This window comes from Heliconius melpomene, chromosome 19 (assembly GCF_056956725.1).
Source record: "Heliconius melpomene rosina isolate 202511_hmr_F chromosome 19, ASM5695672v1, whole genome shotgun sequence".
Taxonomy (NCBI): domain Eukaryota; kingdom Metazoa; phylum Arthropoda; class Insecta; order Lepidoptera; family Nymphalidae; genus Heliconius; species Heliconius melpomene.
In genome coordinates, this window is record NC_140407.1 from 12,493,458 (window position 1) to 12,516,381 (window position 22,924).

General features: G+C 31.7%; 5 protein-coding genes across 7 annotated transcripts; 2 read left to right on the plus strand and 3 right to left on the minus strand.

Moving 5' to 3' along the window:
* The first annotated feature begins 324 nt into the window (after positions 1–324).
* On the plus strand, positions 325–3,504 carry LOC146528811 (uncharacterized). 2 transcript variants are annotated; one of them, XM_085202633.1, is made up of 4 exons: positions 325–479; positions 810–1,023; positions 1,446–1,508; positions 3,283–3,504. In XM_085202633.1, exons 1-4 carry the CDS (start codon positions 474–476, stop codon positions 3,456–3,458), a joined length of 459 nt encoding a protein of 152 aa, XP_085058759.1. In that variant the 5' UTR covers positions 325–473; the 3' UTR covers positions 3,459–3,504. The 2 variants fall into 2 exon arrangements, with proteins under 2 accessions (XP_085058759.1, XP_085058760.1); XM_085202634.1 differs by having other exon boundaries at positions 1,446–1,507; positions 3,306–3,504.
* A 599-nt stretch (positions 3,505–4,103) lies between these two features.
* On the minus strand, positions 4,104–6,562 carry LOC146528812 (uncharacterized). The gene is made up of 4 exons (XM_085202632.1): positions 6,060–6,562; positions 5,761–5,960; positions 4,602–5,679; positions 4,104–4,445 (listed from the first exon to the last, which is right to left on the minus strand). Exons 1-4 carry the CDS (start codon positions 6,131–6,133, stop codon positions 4,277–4,279), a joined length of 1,521 nt encoding a protein of 506 aa, XP_085058758.1. The 5' UTR covers positions 6,134–6,562; the 3' UTR covers positions 4,104–4,276.
* A 1,574-nt stretch (positions 6,563–8,136) lies between these two features.
* Mnn1 (menin 1) lies at positions 8,137–17,395 on the minus strand. Of its 2 annotated transcripts, none has more exons than XM_085202631.1 (5): positions 16,746–17,395; positions 16,175–16,262; positions 14,082–14,379; positions 13,642–13,791; positions 8,137–12,688 (listed from the first exon to the last, which is right to left on the minus strand). In XM_085202631.1, exons 1-5 carry the CDS (start codon positions 17,301–17,303, stop codon positions 12,205–12,207), a joined length of 1,578 nt encoding a protein of 525 aa, XP_085058757.1. In that variant the 5' UTR covers positions 17,304–17,395; the 3' UTR covers positions 8,137–12,204. The 2 variants fall into 2 exon arrangements, with proteins under 2 accessions (XP_085058757.1, XP_085058756.1); XM_085202630.1 differs by having other exon boundaries at positions 16,037–16,262.
* A 2,019-nt stretch (positions 17,396–19,414) lies between these two features.
* LOC146528814 (transforming growth factor beta regulator 1) lies at positions 19,415–21,247 on the plus strand. The gene is made up of 2 exons (XM_085202567.1): positions 19,415–19,633; positions 19,704–21,247. Exons 1-2 carry the CDS (start codon positions 19,553–19,555, stop codon positions 19,920–19,922), a joined length of 300 nt encoding a protein of 99 aa, XP_085058693.1. The 5' UTR covers positions 19,415–19,552; the 3' UTR covers positions 19,923–21,247.
* Positions 21,248–21,452: 205 nt separating this feature from the next.
* Positions 21,453–22,215, minus strand: LOC146528815 (uncharacterized protein KIAA1143 homolog). The gene has a single exon (XM_085202566.1). The coding sequence runs from the start codon at positions 21,968–21,970 to the stop codon at positions 21,560–21,562; it is 411 nt and encodes a 136-aa protein (XP_085058692.1). The 5' UTR covers positions 21,971–22,215; the 3' UTR covers positions 21,453–21,559.
* Between the last annotated feature and the right edge of the window lie 709 nt (positions 22,216–22,924).

Genomic DNA, 22,924 nt, shown 5'->3' on the forward strand with positions numbered 1-22,924 from the left:
AAATAATGCGATGTACCGTAAGTACTTACCGCTGATGACAATGCACAAATTATTGAAATTTATTTTTAACATAGCTTCACGCTGTATCCCGCACACAGCAAGGTAGGCAGAGGGAACCTAGTGTTAAGACACTCTGTCCTTCATTATCCGCTAAATTCTGGAGGCATTGTGTATTGAGTGGCGAAAGTCAACGTAGCTCTTTGCCATAATGTAGATTGTTAATTCATTTACTTAAACGAATATTCGATAACGAATAAGGTTATCAGCAATCCTACTTCCATAATTACAGCGATGTTCTAATCTGAGTTCACCCGAGCCGCAGGGACAATGGCTTGCATCACGTCTGGCCGCGGAACAGCTTCCGTTCTCTAGCTCCTCTCACGGTCTCCGCACTCCTGAGTGGGGATTCTTTTCTGCATATATAACTAACCGCCGACCCCTCAACTGATATACTCGTATCGCATACCACCAACATGAAGGTAATACCATCTAGTACGCTATTTCGTATTGTTGATTATATTCTATCAAAATACTTTTTTCACTTACTGTTTATATAGTACCTAATTTAAAAAATATATTTTTATGTTTATTACTTTTTGGAAAAACTGATAAAGTTCTAAAAACGATAAACATCTAAAAAAATACCTATGTTAGATGTTAAATGTTTTTTTATATACCTTTACGTTATCATTTCCTACTTTTACTCAAAATAAATTTAAATAAGTCTGAATTATTTAAAGCTGTAAAATAAGTTTGTGAAAGATTTTCAATTTTCAAAATAAGAAAATATGTTTTATATTTTCTTCCAGGTTTTCGTCTGTCTTTTAGCCCTAGCAGTGGCTGCAAATGCCGGTTACATAGGCGGCGGCGGTGGCGGATGGTCTCGCGGAGGCGGCGGAGGCAGCGGCTGGTCTAGTGGCGGAGGCAGTGGCTGGTCGAGTGGTGGAGGAGGTAGTGGCTGGTCGAGTGGTGGCGGTGGTGGATACGGAGGCGGCGGCGGCTACGGAGGCGGAAGTGGTGGACGTGAGTGACATTTAAATATTGTTAACACTAAGATTAGATTACGTTTTAAATTAACGTTAATACTAACTAGCGATCCACCTGTGGCTTTGCACGAAACCTATTGTTATATTGTAGACAAGTTATACAAAATCATTACTTACATTAATTCTCTGTTATTCTGGTGTATAAGTTATATTATTGTAAAGTTTCATCTAAATCTGTTCTGTAGGTTTTGCAACACAAACCTCCATCCATCCTCACAAATTTACATATTTATAATATAATACCTATACCTATTATATCAATATACCTACTCTACTATAATATGTATTAGAAACCATGTAGCTTAAAAAGATCTAAACTGCTAAAATATTATGATATATGTATGTCTTATCGTATTTTAACGTATATATAGTAAAACATAGATATTATTTATTTTGCAGAAGTTAAAATCATAAAAATCATCACCTCTGGTGGCGGCGGAGGCGGAGGCGGCGGCGGTTACGGTAAGCTTTAATATAATATGTCCTATCTTTAGAAAGGATATTCAAACTCATTATGTAAAATACAATTTACATTGTAAAAACTAGACAACACGATATACATATTTTGTTTCTACTAAAAGTAGATGTATGTTTATTGGTACTGCCTTTTTATTTTATTTTAATGATAGGTATATGATGTACCTGTTTATATTTGCTTAATCAATTGAAAAGTAATTGTCAAAAATCTAATAATTGTACGGCCTAGTAACCTTTCAAACATTTAAAAAGTACTTCAACCTAGTCTCACTCCCGTTCACAGTGGATCACTAAAAAAAATGTGTTGACTATCCAAAAATATATTATACTAAAAATTAGGTAGTATAAACTCTGAGGTAGGTAAGCAAGACCGACTGTGCGACTGTAACGCGATGGCTGTGGGTTCGATCCCCACTTGGGCGAATGATTTATTATTTCTTAATCTTTTCATTTCTTTATTCTGAACCAAACCAAGGCATAAGTCCCATGTTAAGTTACGCAATGTCTCGAAAAATCGGCGGAATATGGAGAACGGAGTATCTTAACTCTAGGTTCCCCCTTCTGCCTGCCCTGCTTTATGCAAGATATAGCGGAAAACTTAAAAAAAAAAACAATTAAAAAATAACAATTTGCGTTCGTTCATCGAATATAATAGATAATAAACTTCGACATTTACGTCGTCTACAAGCGATAAACGCAGCCGACATTAAGCATCAAAGATTTAAAAAGTGGTATTATTTGCGCACACCGCATCAACACATTAAGAGAGAGGTCAAAAGACAGAACAAGAGGGTCATCCATTCACTTCATAGTAAGGCAGAATTATAGATTTCGAAATAATGCCTGTATTAAATGCATCTTAATGTTTTGAATATCATTTCGCAACTATTATGTTTCTGTTAAGTACAGGGTGAGTCATATTGAACTTTCCGGTTTTGGAAGGACGTTGCACGAAGAAGGGAAGGAGTAGAAGGGTGGGGATGGTGTCATTAGACGCGCCATGACATGCAGTTTTAGTGTGAGCAATGGCTTGGTCGGGACAACATCGTGCGTTCGTAGTTGAAGAGTTTATTAAAAATGGCGGCTCCGTGATCACAACACAGCGTGCGTTCCGTTTACATTTTGCTATTGGTCGACGTGATCCCATTCCCACTGGACCAACAATCAGAAATTGGGTATCAAATTTTAGAGCAACATCATCAGCATTAAAAACAAGACCACAAGGCCGAATTAGGACGTCAACGTCAGCGGAAAACGTGGATAGAGTGCGGGCTTCAATTCAACAATCCCCTCGGCGTTCTGTTCGGAAACATGCCGCTTCACTAGGATTATCTTTCAGTAGTGTCCGCAGAATACTGCATAGAGACCTTAAATTTCACCCATACAAGATTCAGGTAGTGCAAGAATTAACAGTTAGAGACTTAGACACACGAACAAATTTATGCCGCGACATTCAGCAGATCCCCCGCACTGCTGTTTTGATCTTCAGTGATGAGGCACATTTTCACCTCGCCGGAACTGTCAACAAACAGAATTTTCGATACTGGGCTGTACTTACTAGACTTAAAATTTTATAATATATTTTAATAATATTTTAATTCGTCAAAATCTTGCTAGATAAATAGATCGAGATATCCAAATGTTAAGTAAAATATGAATTTCGAACAGAGATCCTAATTAATAAGAGAGAATCTACACTCCGTTCTATAATTTCGTCTTGAGTTTCATACAGTGACATCTAAAATAAATTTATTTTTAGGAGGTGGTTTCGGCGGTGGCCATGGAGGCGGATTCGGTGGTGGTAGTGGAGGATGGAAGATCGGTGGCGGCAGCGGTGGGTGGTCAAGCGGGGGCGGAAGCGGTGGCTGGAAGCTGGGCGGCGGCGGCGGTGGTGGCAGCGGCTGGTCCAGCGGTGGCTCGTCCGGATGGTGGTGATCGTGATATATGCACTCTATGACAATACAACCGTACCTCAAACCTATGTTTTGTTTCTTTTAACCAATTTTCCTATATAACTAGTTTAAAAATATATCCCTTTTACCTTTTTTTCCTACTTTTTCGTCTCAATTTTCATGTGTTTAGGACAGAAAAATAATACCTATAAATTGCAACTTTTATGTACTTAGTACTTAGGCACATGATGCACAATATTATTACTTAATATTTCTTTGTAAAGCAGATTTTCTTATAATTTATACAAAAAAGAAAATTTCTTAATATTCGGTGTATTCGATTATATGGTACCGAGCTCATCGAGTCTGTTATTCTTTTTGCGAAAATTAAAATACGTATAACAAATTAATATCAAACATTCAATCCTTTAAGAAGTTAAACATGTTATAATTATTTAAAAACATGCTATAGATTAATTTTAAGATGGAAAATGAATTCAAACAGTCCGGCTAAAAATCGTTTCGGAAAATCGGGAAACTACCACACGAAATGTGATGATTTTAGAACAATACTACTTGTAGCAGAGAAAACTCAAAATCATTACACATAAATAAACAGTATAAGTGATAATGCTTAAATAAATAAAAAATTAAAGAAGAGAAATATGTAACATAAAAAGTTAAAAAATATAATGAAAATATATATTAAAAATATATTTATTTCACATAAATATCTACTAACATACTACATACTTAAAAGACAGATCATCATCATCATCAGCCTGTCCTCGTCCACTGCTGGACATAGGCCTCTCCAATGGCACGAAAAACAGATACTTAGTTCATAAAAATAACAAATATTTATTTTTTAAATTTTTTATTAAATTTTTGCCTCTTTGCTCTGTTTGGGTCATAATTTTCTTTGTCAGACGAATCAGTGCTGAGAGGAGAAGGGCCACGAGCCACTTTTCTTGTCTTTCTAACTTCTTGTTGAAAAGGTTCCAAAGGGGCCAAAACTTGACTAAAATCTCTAAAATTAAGGTAAATCAAAAAAAGATTATTATAATAAACAAGTTTAAAAAAACATGAAATTTGTGTGACATAACTTATGCATGGATCCAGGAGCAAATGGGTGGAGCTGCAAGCAGAATTCTAATAAATAATTTAAAATATGAATATTCCTTACTGAAAAGGTGTGGTGTGAACATCTGCAGTAGTTTCAAGTGTATTTACAATTTCATCATCTGTTTCGCTATCAGCTTCAGACTCTGACACTATAATACCTTTTACTCTTTGAGAACTAGGAGTTATAACACTTTCCTTGAACTTTGTATTATCTGCATTATCTTGAAAGTGTTTATTATCACTTTTAATGTTTGAAAAGGTATTAAAATTTTGTATATTTGTATATTTGTCATCAGTTTGTATTGCAACAGATTGCTTATTTATATATTGATAATTATCTTCTTTACAGTCTGATATGTTCAGAGTAGTAACAAAGTTTTTACTATCTATGACAATAGTTACAGGGTTCAAGTTACATGTTTTTTTATAGTTAATACTTTCTTTACATAAGCAACAAGTTTCATATAATAAGCTTCTTTTATAAAATGGCACTTTGTGTAGAGGTAGCATACTTTGGGGTTTTGTTTCAGTAATTATATTGATATCCTTATTTTTAGTTATACCTAAATTTTTTTCAGCCTCTAGTATAGTTTGAAATTCATCTATTACTATGATGTCTTCATCAAGAACAATTCCACTTTCATCATTTTCAATTTTATTATTTTTTGGTACTACCTGTAACTTACTTTGAGGGTTTGCTTGTTTCTTAAGTTTCTTCTTCTTTATTGGTAAATCTTTCATTTTTTCAATTCCATCATGTAAAGTTTTATTATTTTTACTTTTACAATTATTTTTTCTTTTACTGTTGTGAATATTATGTTTAGCTGATCCTAATAAGCTATCTTTAATTAAATTTCTATTGACTCCTAAATCAGTGAAAGCTTTACGTTGTTTGTTTTGAGATGGCAAGTTTGAATCTAGCCATTTCTTAACATAGACATTTTTATTTTCCATTTCTATAGCTTTTGAAAATGAAATATTTTCACCTGGATAAATTGTTATTATATTTTCTTTGTCTTTTACTAAATTATCAAGGGTGCTTTTCCTTTTGTTACAGTACTTTGATGGAGCCTGAATACATTCTGGGAATACTTGCTTTTCTGCTTTTAATTGATCTGAGATTCTTTGTCGCCTAAAAACTAGGAAAACATTATTATTATTATTATTCTAGATTCAATGTTTACATGTCCATATAAAAATTATCTATTAAAACAATATACCATTCAAGTTAAATAAATCTTGAAATGTAGTAAGTAAATTTGAAATATGCTCTGTGCGCTGAGACAAAGGTCTATCTACTGAATTGTTTATTACGGATGGTGGTGTTAGGCACAAGAAACATTCCTCAGCAGTTGTAACACAATTTTGGCAATTAAAGTGTCCACAAGGATATCTTAAGTAAATTGAGCTTAAACGATCGCTGCAACAAAAAAAAAATATATGTAATAAAAACATCTTTATTAATTACTTTTTAATTTTTATTAATATTGTAATTATGTTTTGAAGAATCTTTTCTCACCAAGTTACACATTTATTATTATTTACTATATCTTTCACATATTTAACTGCTAGATCTATATTTATATTAGTCATAATAATAGAACCATCTTGATATCCTTAAAATAATTGAAGTTAAACACTTAAAAACGAAAATGTAAATGAAACAGTTATGAATTTACTGTTATGTGTTGATGTCATTTAACTCAAGATAGTGTTGCCGATCGATAGTGGGACTATCGATAGGCTATCGATATTCTATCGATAGTTGTCGGATAGAAAGACTATCGATAGTATAATCGATAGTATTGATTGAATAGATAGTATCGAAACTATCGATAGTTGAAAAGGGTTCAATACTATCGGACAATGCAATACTATCGATACAATCGATAGTATCGTATCGTATCTCCCAGTCAGAAAAGTATCGACACTATTGAATTTCTGGGAAACGATAGTATCGACAGTATCGATAATATCGATACTTAGCATGCGATCGATAGTTCACAACAATCGATAGTATCGTTTTCTAGAAATTCAATAGTATCGATACTATCGATAGTATCGATACTTTTCTGACTGGGAAATACGATACTATCGATAGTATCGATAGTATTGCATTGTTCGATAGTATTGTACTCTTTTGAACTATCGATAGATTCAATACTATTTATTCAATCGATACTATTGATCGCATGGGCTTTTTTAGATTAAAACTATAGATTGCGAAACTATCGATAGTTTGGTAACACTAACTCAGGATCAAGACATGAAGACAGTATAACAGTATATTATATTACTTTACTCTATGACTTAGCACAGATAAATATGTAGAAATTAGCCCGCCATTGTAAACATACCTTTTCAACAGTTTTGTTCTAGTATTTTTTTTAATATGTGCGATAAGGAATATAATAGATAATGATTTACATTTCAAAACATTAGCATAAACATAAATTAAGCGGGCCGGGCGGGCGGTATAATAGCTATTAGCTTGGCAAAAGTTAGTAGTACTGAGAGTGAGAGGTGAGTAAATGTGTTCTGTGGTGAGAGGTGGAAGTTCCACCGTGGAACTAAACATTTTTTTAATGGCAGCACTACTTAACTGTCACGTATTGTTGTATTTCAAATTGTAACGATACTTAGGTATCTATATGGAATTACCGGTAATTAACGTTAATTTAAATGTGAATTGGTAACGTTAACAAGCCCTGGTGTATAATATATAGCAGGGAGCAGGCATAGAGTACATTTTAATCTATACTTATAATAAATCGGTAAAAATATTTTGTCTGTACATTTGGTATTTTTGACTGAAATGGATAGAAACACACTTAAAAAGAATAATAGAAAGCTACGATTTTTTTAAAATTTCTTGTCTGTCTGTATGTATGGTCACGCGTATCTCCAAAAATACTAAACCAATTTACTTTACTTTCACTAATTGCTTTGTTGTAACTCAACTTACCATCTAAAGTTTGTTTTGAAGATTTGGGTGTTTTTTGTAATATGCAATCATTACAGTTTTTTTACAAAGAATAAATTCTTACTCAAATCGATAATTTAACATTTAAGGCTGTTTCTGAACGTGTCAATTAAATTATTCATTGAAAATTATTCAACACATTTGACTGTCATTCAATTCTGTTTATTAAATGCATAATCATATAGTTCAAGCGGACGAAGCCGCGGGCGAGCCGGTGGTATACTATATAATAGAGACCAATCTTCGGCATCAAAAGTGGTAACAGGAATCAACGCCATCTATTAGTCACATTTTGAACATAATAGTTTTATATATCTATACTTATAATAAAATCGTAAGTTGGTCGGTGTGTGCACTTGGAAGATATTTAAAAAAAATGTTATTGGGAACCTTTATTAACGTAATAGAACTTTATTAAGTAAAATTTTCTTAAGTATTTTTATGTAAATTTTTAATTAAATACGAAAAATTTGTGTCTAGTAGATTTAATTTTTTATCTTAAAATTCAAGTGACCTGTATATTGTGGGCAAATAGGATTCTAATATGTATTTAAATACATATGAATTTTAATATCATTAAATACATTTTTTTAAGAGAAAAGAAAAAGGATACTTACTTCTATGCCTTTAATCTATAAATGCAGTTGCTATCACAATAAGAAGATAATAAGGCTAGTTGTCTAATTTTGTTCCTAATAATTATAATTATCTTAAAATCAAAATGATTATTGTATATCTTTTGAAACATTTACCAGAGATACAAGGATCATGTAATATACAATAAATGAAAATGTGTAGAATGTTAATATTTGGCAAAGTGAAATATACTATTTTATACTTATTAGGTATTTGTCAAAAAGGTATCATTTGACACATTTTTGTCCGTCTACGAAACATGAAAGATCCAATAATAAAGGTTATAACGCTTTCTATAGAATGAAATCTTATATATTAGATATACATTTCCAAACTTTTCCAAATTTACCCTTTTCAAATAATATTTGTTTTTATTTCTTTCAGAGTAGTTATTGTTATAGAGTAGTTTATTTCTATAAAAAGTAATTTCTTTATTTCGAAAAATTAAACGTCTTTTATGCTAAAATAAAATATCTTAATTTTCACGTTAATTTATATACTTTTTAAAACATTTATTAATGTATTAAAATATCCTAATCATACCAGATAATTAATAATCAATTTATTATTATTTTTTAAATTGGTTTTAAACCAGTGTGCACTTTTGAACTTTTTAACAATTAGGTAACAATCTACTTATATTATTATATTTGCTATATAAGTCCATGATGTTAAATTATTTATGGTTTGTATATTTTTATTCTGATGGTACTTTTGAAATAACAGTAGATACCTACATTTGTTGTTGATTTGATACTGCACGTTAGTACCGTTCTTCCCAAACCACTCACCGTAATGTACCTACCTACATTACGGTCCACAAGATGTGGCCGCCTAAAAGTCAGATGCAGATGGCTGCACTGATTTAATTTTAGCATTAATATGCCTTAATAGTCTCAATACAATTATTTCTTGTTGGAATCTTAAGGATTTTTTCAACAAGGTAAAAGATCAAAATCATGGTAAAGTACTTTTAAATTATTTCGTTTAATCATCCCCTCAAACATACTATGTTATAATATAAGCTTTAAAAATTCGATTTTGTGAAATATAATCATAATAAACTATTTATTGCAACCATTTTCTACTGTAAGAAAGCAATAAAATGATTTTAGTGAGTTTAATTGTAACTGGGAGCCCAGCGATAAGTGTAAGCTTAATAATAAACAAGAACACTATGATAATCAATTAGGAATTGTATGACCAACTTTTAAAACTAAGAATTGTTAGTAATACTTGTTCTTATATAATGTTTTCTAAAGATGTAGATTTTATTGCAATAAAAAAATATATTGCAATACAATTGTGGCTTTAAAATCTTATATGATATTCTTTATGAATTTGTTATATTGAAGTACACACAAAACTCTAAGTTATATGCTCTCAAATTTTCATACAATGCTTTCAACTTTGCTTAGGAAAATTTTATATTTTCAAAAAAATTCTTAAGTTTTGTATGAACGTAACACAGGATTATAGAAGCAGGGAGAGACGACAACTATTTAATGCAGCCAAATCAAAGGAACAAGAGATAATTCACATGATTGAATGAAATCGTGCAAAGACGGTCTCATCAACATAAGGGATCTCTTACAGGCAGATTATTATAGATATGCACAAAGGGAGGGTTTCATGGATTTTCTATAGGAAAGAAAGGAATTTAATTTTTTTTTTCAATTCAAACTGTTAAGTTATAAATCACGATAGTGTAGTACAGTCGCAGTGTTAGTGTGCTGGGGAAAATTTATTTTTTTAATTATTTTCGGTTCGTCGTATTCTTTAGCGAGAGGCTCAAAGCGAAGCGCTACAGTACTCCGCCACCAAACCTTTAGAAAGTTAGTTTTTTTAGCCTACCCCGCTTAAGAGAAAAGATGAGACGAAACTAAAGATCAAGGAAAAAACACAACAAATCCACAAAGCAAAAAAAAAATATTACATATTTACTAAACAAAATCTTACAAAAATAAAAAGTAATATTAGAAATATTATATAAAATAACAGATAATTAAGAACAATGTTGCCTCTTTTTATAACTAGATCTCGTAATAACAAATACTTACTAACACTTTAAAACCCTTTTAGGATTTTCATAATTTGTACATTGCATCGAGTTTTATTATATTTAAAGTACTAAACCAAACATAACAATAACGTTATAAAAATTATTACACCTCTTATAGTTTTATAAATAGGTACATTCATTATGATATGTTGTTATTATCAAAAGTTTCAATCATTCAAGAGTTTTAAACTCTATTTCTACTTTATTAAATAACAACTGAGAAACAAACAAAAGTGAATATTGCAGTAAGGAAGTAACAATAACGCAAAAACAATTTTTAAATATAGTACACATATTTAAATAAATCATTGTATAAATCACTCAACTCTCATATTGTATAATTTCTTTAAGTGATCTATTAACCAAAACTCAGAGGATTAACATATATTAAATGTTCAAATGTTTAATAGAATAGGCTACTTGATCCTTCATTTAAGTCTCTGACTCCATAGAAATGTTAAACAGACATTTGACTTAATTAACCAAGCATAAATCGCAGTTTTAATTATAAACTTGACTTCTACTAGTTTACGTGATAAGTATATTATGTTGTTATTGCATATCACCAAAAAAGCTTTATACTTAATATAATTACACATCTGTGTAGGTTTTGTATCAAGTCAGTAAACAAATAAAGTTCTTGCGTTATACTTTTACACCTTTTACTTCGAAAGTTACATGGAATACAAAATAATAAGTATCCTAAAACACCACGCTACACTTCATCACGAGCGACATACAGATTAGTACTTACGTATATTTGTTTCCAGCTCCCCCTCTTTCTACGCCCATGGTTTACAGGTATGACATATTATGGGCGAATGCGTTGTTCGCATTTGGAATAAAAAAAATCTATATACTGAAATTATATAACTCAAGTAGCCTATTTAAAAAATATATATTATTACCTTTTAAATTATACATGTTGTCGGCTTAGAGTGTAAACCTGCTAACTGCCTATTAAGTAAATTCTCAGAGTACATAACGACAAAAAACAGATTTAGCAGGTTTACACACTAATTGAGGGTTAGAGTACGCATGATGGTTATGTGATAAAAGAAAATCCAATTCAGTTATCAAATTAACATGGGAGAAATACTTTCTTTACAATAACCAGCATTTATTTTTCTGTTTTGCAGGACAAGTGTAAAGCCAAGTAGGTACATCAATCACACCGTCGCCGTTCATTGTAGTTTGGTAGGTACCGTACACAGTACCTAGTAGGCGTCCAACACTAACCGTCACGTAGCTCGTCTGATAGTTAATGGAAAATTGTGCTAACATTTATGTCTAATATGAAACCCTGTCGGTTAAGCATATACGACTAAAACCATCATGCTTACCCTAAAATGTATGGCCTCCCGTCGACAATATTGTTACTACATTCAATAACTCCTACATCATATTTAATACTAATAATTATAAACCTAAAGATCACCTATTCATTTAAAGCTTCTATTAAAGATTCGAAAATTATTTATATTACGATGAGAAGTCATAAATACTTATATTCTAACGACTTCTATGTACATGTATATACTAGGGTCTTAATTAAGTAGATAGAAATTAATTAAAATATTTTATAAAACATATAAAGATTTGCACTCGCACCTCTCGGAGTCGAGTCCCAATACATTAAATTTTTTAAATGCTTTCTAAAATATTTTTCTATACTTAGTATGGAATGACACTTTGAAAATATTAAAGAAATTAATTATTTAATATAGTAAAAATCAATAGTACCTAGTACCTATCATCTATTGGACTTAGGTGATGATTTGTCTTTAAGAAATAATATTTCAATATAAGATGTCACTACTGCTATATATACAAATAGCAATTAAATGTAAAAGTTGTATAGACAGACAGGAAATTTGCATACATTTACTTGTAAACATTAATTGGGGACAGAGTATATGAACGCTCTCCCCTATGCCAACCCTGCTATACACAGGAAACAATATAAAGAAAAAAAAACGTATCTTATCGTTCACGTCGAGCTCGCTTGGCTCTCGCAGTAGGCGCTGTGGGAGTGTGATCTTCATCATCTCGTCTCTTAGTAGGAGCCTGAGGTCTCTGTAACTGACTTTGTGCCGTCAATTGCAATTGCAAGGCATGAGTATTCAAACGTTCAGCCAAAAGTAAAGGTTTCAAAGCTGCCATTTTGTGACTATATAAAGTAACCCGCGGTCTACTGTTGACTGCCGCTGTCAATTGATCCCTTACGGACATTGCAGGGATGTCAGAATTATTATTCCATATATCATTTTCTTGTTTTTTGTCAGTTGTACTGTTAGATTGGGGGCTGTCAGCCAGTTCGCCATTGTCAGGGCTACAAATTATATTCACTTGGGCCCTGACTTCTGCGTCGAATTTAGATATTGTACTCACGAGGGGTTTCGCCCAGCCTATGTGAAGTATAGGTGTTTGACTGCCTTCTTCCCATTTGCAAATTCCATCATAAAACCTAAATGAAAAAAGAAAACATTTACATATTTAAACACCATGCTTATTATACACATATATAGACTACATAATTGTAAATTATTTTTGAAAGAAAATAACTAATTGTATTTTTACATTGAAATTAATTCTTAGGAAGAAACCTGAAGCAGAAGCTATATTAATTATTCTTGTCCCTATTAAAATTTATGTTTTAATACTATATAAACTAATATAGGCCATAAAATAATAGTTATAATACCTTATAATAAATACTTCAAAGAAATCACTTATCATCTTATTATCTACTTGTATTGATTTTATTAGGGATTTTAGATACATAATATACAGAGTTGTTTTGTCATCACCACTTTAAATGAAATGAAACCACAATTTTAACTACTCTGTAAAAGCCTAATACAATTAAAACAAAAGAGATTTTGTCAAAAACTTAAATAATAAAATTATCGTTGTAAAATAAAACACCATTTGTCAAAGGAACACCTATAACAGAAATATGGTAATCTATTTGTAACTGCGTCACACGTAATACAGTATCGATAAACATCGTGAAATAAGAAAAACCTACGTCGAAACTATTGACGTATTTTAACTATTATATTTTTTTTATTTTTATTATACTTTATATAAATTATTGTACTCTATATATATATTTTTTTTTTTTGAAGTGTAAGTAATATTAGTGTAGAATGATTTGTATTGTGTTTGTTTTCTGTCGTTTTTTTCTTTTTTATTGCATGTCAAGTTAGCCTGTAAGTGGGGTATACAATTAATGTCATACTCGCGTAAGATTGTTTTTGTTCTTAGTGTTTGAATTATTATTGTATACAACGTTGGCTTCCTCTTAAATAAAATAAAAATAAAATTATTTTTAAGTGTGGGTTTGAAATATTTATCTTTATATGCTGCTCCCGTAAAAGGAGCGCAGACGCTTCCACTCAGTATAAAAAAAATTACCTTAAGAGAGAAGCGAAACATTCCGGATCCTTTAAAATTGTTCTTGCAGAATGACCTGAACTTTCAGCTTTCATCAATTGAGGTATTAACTCATTGGCGATTTCAGAAAATTCTTTATAAATCTCCTCATCATCTCTTGAATAGTTGTAGCTAAAAAAAATTATAAATATGCCAGTTGAATCAAAATATTATTTTTCTAGCTTCATATTCTCCAAACACTATTTCTCTCACACAGTACATATTACTATTTTTGGGAAAAAGCATGTTGAAAAAATGAAAATATAAATAAATATTTCAGATTCTCAAGTGGGGATTGAACCGACAACCAGTCGATTTTACAGTCACATTTTGTGCCCAGTTGCCACAACTGGCCTAAAAAAAGAATGTAATTAACAAAATAATAAAAAACTCAATAAGAATATAAGATATTGAGAACATACTGCCTAATAACATCACCAGCACATGCCCATGCATGAAAAGCTTCTTTGTACATTTTTTTCCTGTAATAGTGACCCCCTTGAAATGTATACGGATATACATGACGATCTTCATAATGAGTTTTGGCAGAACGAATCGCTTGAACATATAGAGAAGCACAGTCTGGTCTTGGAGAAGAATTTGGATTTATTATATCTTTTCTTAAAGAGTTTTCTGAATCCTCTGTGCAGTCATCATTTTTCATATATTCATCTAAGTCACCAAGGTTACCTAAGGCCATAGGATATGCTTCCAAATGACCTGAAATTAAATATAATTATCTTAAATACCATAGACTATAACAATTTTTTTTTATTTATATATAATACTAGTGGAGCCGAACGCGGCTACGCCCACTTGAACTATACGAATATTTATTAAATATATTTATGAAATTATTTACAATAGAGAGATGCGTTAAGCAAGCTCATTAACCGACTTCTGTAAGAAAAGGAGGTTATCAATTCGACTGTATTTTTTTTTTTATGTTTGTTACCTCATAACTTTTAACTGGGTGGACCGATTTTGATAATTTTTTTTTTATTTGAAAGGTATAGCTTCCCGAAAGGTCCATTTTGGTCCATGTCTGACAATGGTATCCATGAGAAAATCACATAAGTCTTAAATTTGCATTATGCATGTGCGCGACTAATAGCCGAATAACTCAATGTCGCGCCAACCGATTTTGATGATTCTTTTTTATTTGAAAGGATACACTTCAAGGATAATTTGGTGAAAGTTTGGTTAGGTTTCGATTATGGAATCCGGTTTTTTTGGTCAAAAATTAATTATACTGTAATAGTTACAAGCAAAAACTTTTTAAATTGATGTCAGAAGTGAGAATCCTGATGGTTGCATTTCTTTTCAACCAACCTCAAAAAAGAGGATGTTCTTATTTTCAACCAACTTCAAAGAAGGGAGATTCCCAATTCGCCCGAATACTTTTTATGTATGTTCTTGTTAATATACCAAAATATAACTTTGCACAAAAATAATACCTAATTAAATGAAGTTTTACATAGGACAATGACAACCACTCGTTGAGAACCACTACCACCACCATCACCACTCGTTCACGAAGCATCATTTTAAGATCTACCCATCACTTAAAATCATAAAATAAATTAATTTTTAACAAAAAGAAAAACCGACTTCTAACAAGGAACTAAAAAGTGAAAAATAATTTTACAAAGATTTTATAATTTTGAAGTCAGTGTCAAGCTAATGCTACAACACCTTTACTACAATATCTAATTACTAAGCCTGTTTGTTTTACTTGGCACCAAATTCAAAATTATAAAATCTTTGTAAAATTATTTTTCAGTTTTTAATTCCTTGTTAGAAGTCGGTTTTTCTTTTTGTTAAAAATTAATTTTGGGTGACGTTTTCTAACAACAAACTTTGCAAATCGTTGCTTAGCAACGACAGTTGTTATTAACATGGCGGACTAAATTGCATGTCAAATTAATAAGTATTTTAATATATTGGTATATATCGAAAATATTACAAATATGAGAAAAAAAAGTATCCTATGTTCATCCCGAGACCCTCAAGTATCTCTACATGAGTATTTTATAACAATTAAATTAGCGGTTTGGCCCTGATTGCGTAAAAGACAGACAGACAGAGTTACTTTCGAATTTATAATATAGGTATGGATAATATATATAAATTTAAGAACATTGAAGCACACTAGGACACCTAATTGTAAACATGACAGCTGCAAATTTGATTTCCACTCAGGAGAATGAAATATTTTCATTTCCTTGTATTGATAACATTGTACACATATTCTTAAAGGTAAAGGACAAAGAATACTTTATATTAAATACATATGTATTCTATCCTTTGGTTATAATAAAAAATAAATTTAAGTGCTCTAAGCCACATTTGAGTCTCTAGTATACATTAATATTACCTTTTTCATACAGTAGCCAAAGTAGTTCATGTTGCATTTGTGCTACTTCATGAACATCAATTGTTGGTGTCAGAGTAGGATTTATTGATGACACCAAAGCAGCAAGTTCCATTATTCTTGTACATACAACTGGTTTACCTGCTACATAAAGCCATGATCGTGCCTGTACACCTTCTCCTACTGATCTCCCTCTCTTGTCTTCATTGCCTTTGCCATGCCATGTCACCTATTCATGAAGAAATATAAAGGAAAAATAAGTCATCAACAATTTTAAAAATATTTAACAATATAAGAGGGCTTCAAATTTTTTTTGATTGAAACAAGGTAAGGAGAGGGAATTTAGTGCTAAGAAACTCTATTTCTCTTTAGGATATTCCCATTATTATATATATCACTGGTATCTGGCACTTTTTTTTAAATTTTATCACCTGCACTTTGTGTACCATGAATTGGAGTGGGGGTGTAAAAAACTCCTACACATCCCCATTTACTCAAAACTATCGTAATAAGAGTCAGATATTGTAGTACTTGATCAGAACGCCCAAGAAAAAATACTAATTATATTAACACAGTGTATTATAACGTAATATACAGAACAGTCTGCAAGGACTCCTAGAAAATTTATATATATACTACTAATATAAAAGACTAAATCAATTCATACATAAAAATAATAAATTTAGAATTTACAATTAAAATAATTTCTTACTTCAGCTGTATTTGCTCCATCTTTTCCAAAAACTACCCAAGCGTGATCTTCCGATAATGCAAGATGTACATCGTTTTTGCCCAATACTTGACAACCTGCTGTAACAGCAAAGGCCACTCCAAAGCAATCTAGTTTGTTACCAGTCAAAAAGCTATAAATAGACTGCAAATGTGCTCTATCTTTATAATAACTTCGAGTAAGTGAATTCCAAACAACATCGGCAACTCTTTTTACCAAGTCGCGGGTCGCTAGTTCACCACTCAGTAATTTGGAATCGACGCCACTACGCATTATTGTCACAAAACGTTCATATAGTGATTTTACTTCACTCCATTCCACAGATGGAAATTTCATTTTTATATATTTATTTGAAGCTAGATTAACATCTTTATCACTATTTTTTATATTCGTTAAGTTGTTTTCAACGGCTCCTATCAGAATGGAAAATAAAGCCAAATCGGGTTCTTTATTACTTCGTAATTGTTCTTCGAACAGGTCACAAACTTTTTGAATACTGTCTATTGGAAAAAAATTTTTATACTCTAACAATCCAGACATGATTTACTATTTAACATTATATATGTTTAAAAATAAACAAAAACAACAGCAGACGCCGGTTCAGAGGTTGACATTTTTATTTTATAGTGTTACCGCTTCATGCATTTAATAATTTTAAATACATAAAGTTTTTTTTTTACATATTGTATTTTTTTCATATATCATATTTTCGACCCTGATACGTTTTAATATTTATTCAATAACATTTTATTTAATAAAAATAGTTACATTTACATGGGTCAACTCGGAAAATTATAATTTGGTTTAATTTGTGTTGAATTCGCGTAACTCGAGTTGAACCCGAATTAAAAGTGATAGTGTTCGCATAACCCGGGCAGGACTTATTTTTAAATTGAATGAAAAACATGCACAATTAGATTAAAAAAAAAATCTTCTCCGAGAAAAAAAAAGGCCGCTAAGTTGCATAATATTCATTCGAGATAACTTCCGATGACCACTCGCTAGTCGTTATCCGATACTGATCGAGGCTTTATTAAGTATTCAAGGTAACAATACTATGCGTATTACGAATTTATAAATAATTATTCTATAATCTATTCTAGGGATAGCGATTATTTCCGAAAAATATCGATTCTTAAATCGATTCGATCGATTCAAGGCGGGGGGCATCATGCCCCAGGCGCTCATAAAGGGGCGCCAAATAATTCGCAAAACTATTTAAACATACATATGAAATTATATTGTGTTCACCTGGGAGGCGCTTTAAAAGTATTATGCATCGGTCGCGAATTAAGCTCGCTACGCCACTGTGACGAGGCCAGTCTTACGGCACTTTCGCGCCTCGGCGTGGCGGGGCCCAACAATCAAACACTCTCCCGATTACCATACGCAGGGCATGCCCTTGCTATCGCTGTCCCTTTCACGAGCGTCCATCAAAGCTCGTACGTATTCTTCAGCGGCGAGTTACTCTCGCCTCTCCCCATCCGGTGACACTGTTTCCCAGGTCAACAGCAGTTTAACCCTTTCGAAAAAAAATCACAATGTATCCCGCACATAGCAAGAGAGAACTCCTTAGTGTTACGATAGTCCCTTTCCTACTTTCCGCTAATATTTTCGAGGTATTGCGTATTCATGTTGTGTGGCGGAACTCCACACTGGGTCTTTGCCTTGGTGCCGTAACCTTTGCCTGGTTAACTAATTATAATTTAGTAGTTTTTCCCAAAGAAATACCGAGTTCGATTCAGTGAATCGATTCAGTATTGTACATATCGATTAAAAAATCGATTAATCGATATCAGTCATCCTTAGTCCTAAGTTAGGACTCCTAACTCTACTCTACTCTATTCTATGGCAACATTGGCTAGCAGAGTGCTAGCCAATGTTGCCAGCCCTACTAACTCCTAGTTGATAAATATGTATAACTTTGCAGTGAGTGCAAACTTTGCACTCATTTCATACCATTTTTTTTTTTTTTTCGAAGTGATTAGTGGTGAATTGGCAAATAAAGAACAACAACGAATCTCCGAACCTACCTTTTTTTTTTAAAGGACAAGGCAAACGAGTGTTCGGGTCACCTGATGGTGATCACCGCCGCCCACGACCCCGTGCAACAACAGAGGAGCTACATGTGCGTTGCCGGCCTTCGTTTATATTGTAAGTCAAATTTCATAATTGTTGGTCCACAGTACCATAAAGAGTCTGCACGCGATGAATTTCATACAAAATGTAGCAAAAACTATAATCGCTCATATTTTTAGATTGCATTGACCTCATTTTTTGAGCTCAAAGATACCGTAAATCTGGTTATTTGATATTAATTTCAGCATATCCGATACTCGATCTTGAAATAAGCAGTCTAGAGAGACACAAACACAGCGAAAACAATGAAATAATATAAAGGTTAAGTTTTTTTTGTACGTAACTCTAAAAAAATTACTAAGTGAACGTCGAAAGTCTCGAAATTGAAAATTTTGATAAAATTGATTATTTTAATAAAATTTATAACATTTTAATTAGATATTTGCATTTTAACTTGATTTTTTCTTTATAAATTTAAATTTTGTTTTTAATGAATTTCTTGTATTTTACTGTTTTCTACTGTCTTTTTAAGTTCCATATGTTGTTTTTTGCTTTCCCGAGGTTGGCAACACTGGTGCTAGCGCTAATTTTTGTTTAGCATCTACGCTGGCTGCCCGATATAGCCTTTTTGAGGATTTAGGATACATAAATAATAAATATTAACACTGGATTATTGATATTTAACAAAATATATATCTGTTTTGAAAAAGATGACTAATAATGAAATACAAAACAAGATTTATCGCAAAAAATATCACTTTATAAAATTACAAGTGAAAAGCTTAATCATTGTAAGATTTCCTTTTTTTAAATATGTTTCATGTGATTGAAGTTATGATAATTATTTAATATTTTCTTTAGGAAAATGCTGCACTCTGCGACGAAGTTGCCAAAATTCAAGAAAATATTCAAATTGTAAAAGAAGAGCGTAAATTTTTACTTCGTAAACTTTTAGATTATGAAAATGATGGTGATACGGGACATTCATTTTATTCACATGAACAGTTAAATTTAACAAATGGCTCAAAAACAAAACCAAAGAAGAGACGAAGTTTTGAAGAAGGTTCAAAAAACGTTTAGAATTTTATGCATACTTCTTAGTTTTAGTCATTAATAAAATACCGTTAAATTTTCTATAGTTCAATAATTTATATGTATATCATCGGCGACACAGCAGCATCTTGTAACTGCAATTTATGATTCTTTTTCCTAAAGATTATTACTTGTGCAGTATTATATAACTATGTGATGCTGCAATGATAAATTACTTTTTAATCATGCTGGGTCAATACAGTACAATCTTATTACTTTTTTAAGAATTGATGTCATTTTTAAGGTAGTTTTACTGTCTACTGTAAATAATGTACTATGGCATTTAGAAGGTCCTGCACTGACGCTGTTGATATCTTCATAATTATTAATTTAATATATAAGGCACACAATAATATATTATACTACACTTGTGTAAATATTATAAATGTGACAATTTGTGATGGTGATGGATGTTTGTTTCATTTCACACAAACTACTGAATTGATTTAGATAAAACAAGTGTACAGTAATATAGTTTACATCAGAATAACCCAGAGGCTACAATTTATATAATAAATTTTGGCTATAATTAAAGCTTAAACAGATGAAGATGCATTTCAGTTGCTAAGTGATAAATATGGAATAACTAATTAGCATGAATGTGTTAGTTTTTATCAACTTAGTTTTATAATCTTTGAGGTTTTATTTTATTTGAAATAAAATCAATCAAATAATCAGCTTCACACTGTATCCCGCACACAGCAGGGTAGGCAGAGGGAACCTAGTGTTAAGACACTATATTCCCACTTTTTGCCAAATTCTTGAGGCATTGCATGTTGAATGGTAGAACTCAATGCCACACTTTGCTTAGACACCAGAGCAAAGAAATGGAAATATAAATTTAAATAAATATTTCATATCTGCCAGTGGGGATTGAACCTACAACCAGTCGGTTTTACAATCACATTTTGTGCCCCTGCACCACAATTGGCTACGACAGTACAATCTTATTACCTTTTGAAGAATTGATGTCATTTTTTCTGTTTTCACAGCTTTCATGACTAACAGCAGTAGAGTAGCAAACTTAACTTGTGCCTAGTTATAATATTTTTTCAGCACCCCCAGACTAACCCATATAATTTCATATGTAAAATATACTCCCAAATTAATAAATGAATAATCTTAAGCTCACGCTTAGCTTTAAATGAGTAGTCCTTACATAATTAAATCAAATGCATAAATGGACCATTTGGAACCCTTTTGGGAGTAGCACGTGGGCATGATGCCACCCCTTCCCTCCCTCACTATGCCTGTGCATAGCAGTGTGCACTAATGTGTCTCTTAGTACTATACAAGGAGTATTAGCAAAAATATATGTTTGTTTCATTTCCCACTTTTTTAATACACATTTGTTTTAAACAATGTAATACAATACTGCACTTGTGTTTGGTACTAGCAAGAAATTGAAAATAATTCATACCCCTGAGTGGGAATTGAACCTACACAGACTTGCAGTTTGTAAGCAAAATAGTTTAAAAAATATTTAGAAGATAAAATATAAAATAAGAAAAAATACTATTAATCTCAAAATACTTTTTTTTACATTAAAAGTTTATAAAAAGATATTTTACACAAAATTTCTGTACCTCAGCAACTTTTCTGGGTATTTATTGTTCCATTACACATCATTCAGCTTCATTATCTGAATTATCATCTGCAAATGATAAAAGTTGTTTTTTAGTTTCTTTTTGTTTGTGGCAGGATCTTTTACTTGATGTTTTGATTTTTTTGTCATCCCCACTTTCCTTTTTCTTTGCTTTAAAAATCACTCTTTCTTTTAGGTCAGCTTTTAATTCAGATTCTTGTTTCCTCATTTTCTGTTTTTCTGCGTCAGCCTCTTCTGATGTAAGGTCACCTTTTTTCAGAACCACTACTTGAGGTAATTCACTACTATCGTCTTCGCCAAAATCTTCTTCAGAATTTTCTAGTTTATCAAATTTATGATTTACGTTATCATAACCCGCTTCCTTTTTAAGAACCTTTAAAAAATGTGGATCTTCCGGCTTTGTATAGTTCACATTTCTTTTTCTATTCATTATGACAATAAATAAAATAGTTATTCCTATTATGAGTCTTGCGACAGATATATAAATAGTATTTATAAATGCGAAAGTAATTAATAACAATACAATTCTTTATCCATATCTTTTTTTTTAAGTTCAGTTCTTTTATTATGGTGTTTCTATTGTTTTTTATTTATAAAATAAAATTGATTGTGATATACAATAAAATTATATTGCTTAGTGGTGTTTACCAAGTGTCATTTGTCAAATGTCAATGGACCAGTAATAGTTCAAGCGCGTCGATAGTGGACTATCGATAGTTGTCCGATAGTATCGATTGACTAGATAGTATCGAAACTGTCGATAGTTCAAAAGGGTACAATACTATTGGACAATGCAATACAATCGATAGTATCGTATCTAAAACAGTCAGAAAACTAAACTTAGCATGCGATCTATAGTTCACAACAATCGATACTATCGTTTCCTACAAATTCAATAGTATCGATACTTTACTGACTGGGAGATACGATACTATCGATAGTATTGTACCCTTTTGAACTATCGACAGTTTCATTTCTATCTATGCAATCAATACTATCGATCGCATGGCCTCTTTTAGATTAAAATTATCGATTGTGAAACTATAGTTAGTTTGGCAACACTATTAGGGATAATATTTATGTCAACAGTACTCGTTAGTGAACAAACAGCGATGTTTAGCTGTAAACATCGATGTTTTTAAATCGATAATTTTTGAGTTCGATAACATCATCATTGTAAATGAAATATCACAAATATTTTACGTGTGGTAACTGTAGAACTTGTAGAAGCAATATTAATGTTGTTGGCTCTACTGGCCTTTACAGCGTCACCGGACTGTGCAGGCCGAGCTAGAAGAGCTAGAAGACCTTGAAGGTACCAACAATCAGAACACAGTGTTACAAAGGCGTTTCCTATGAGGCTTGGACCGATTTGACTAATGGA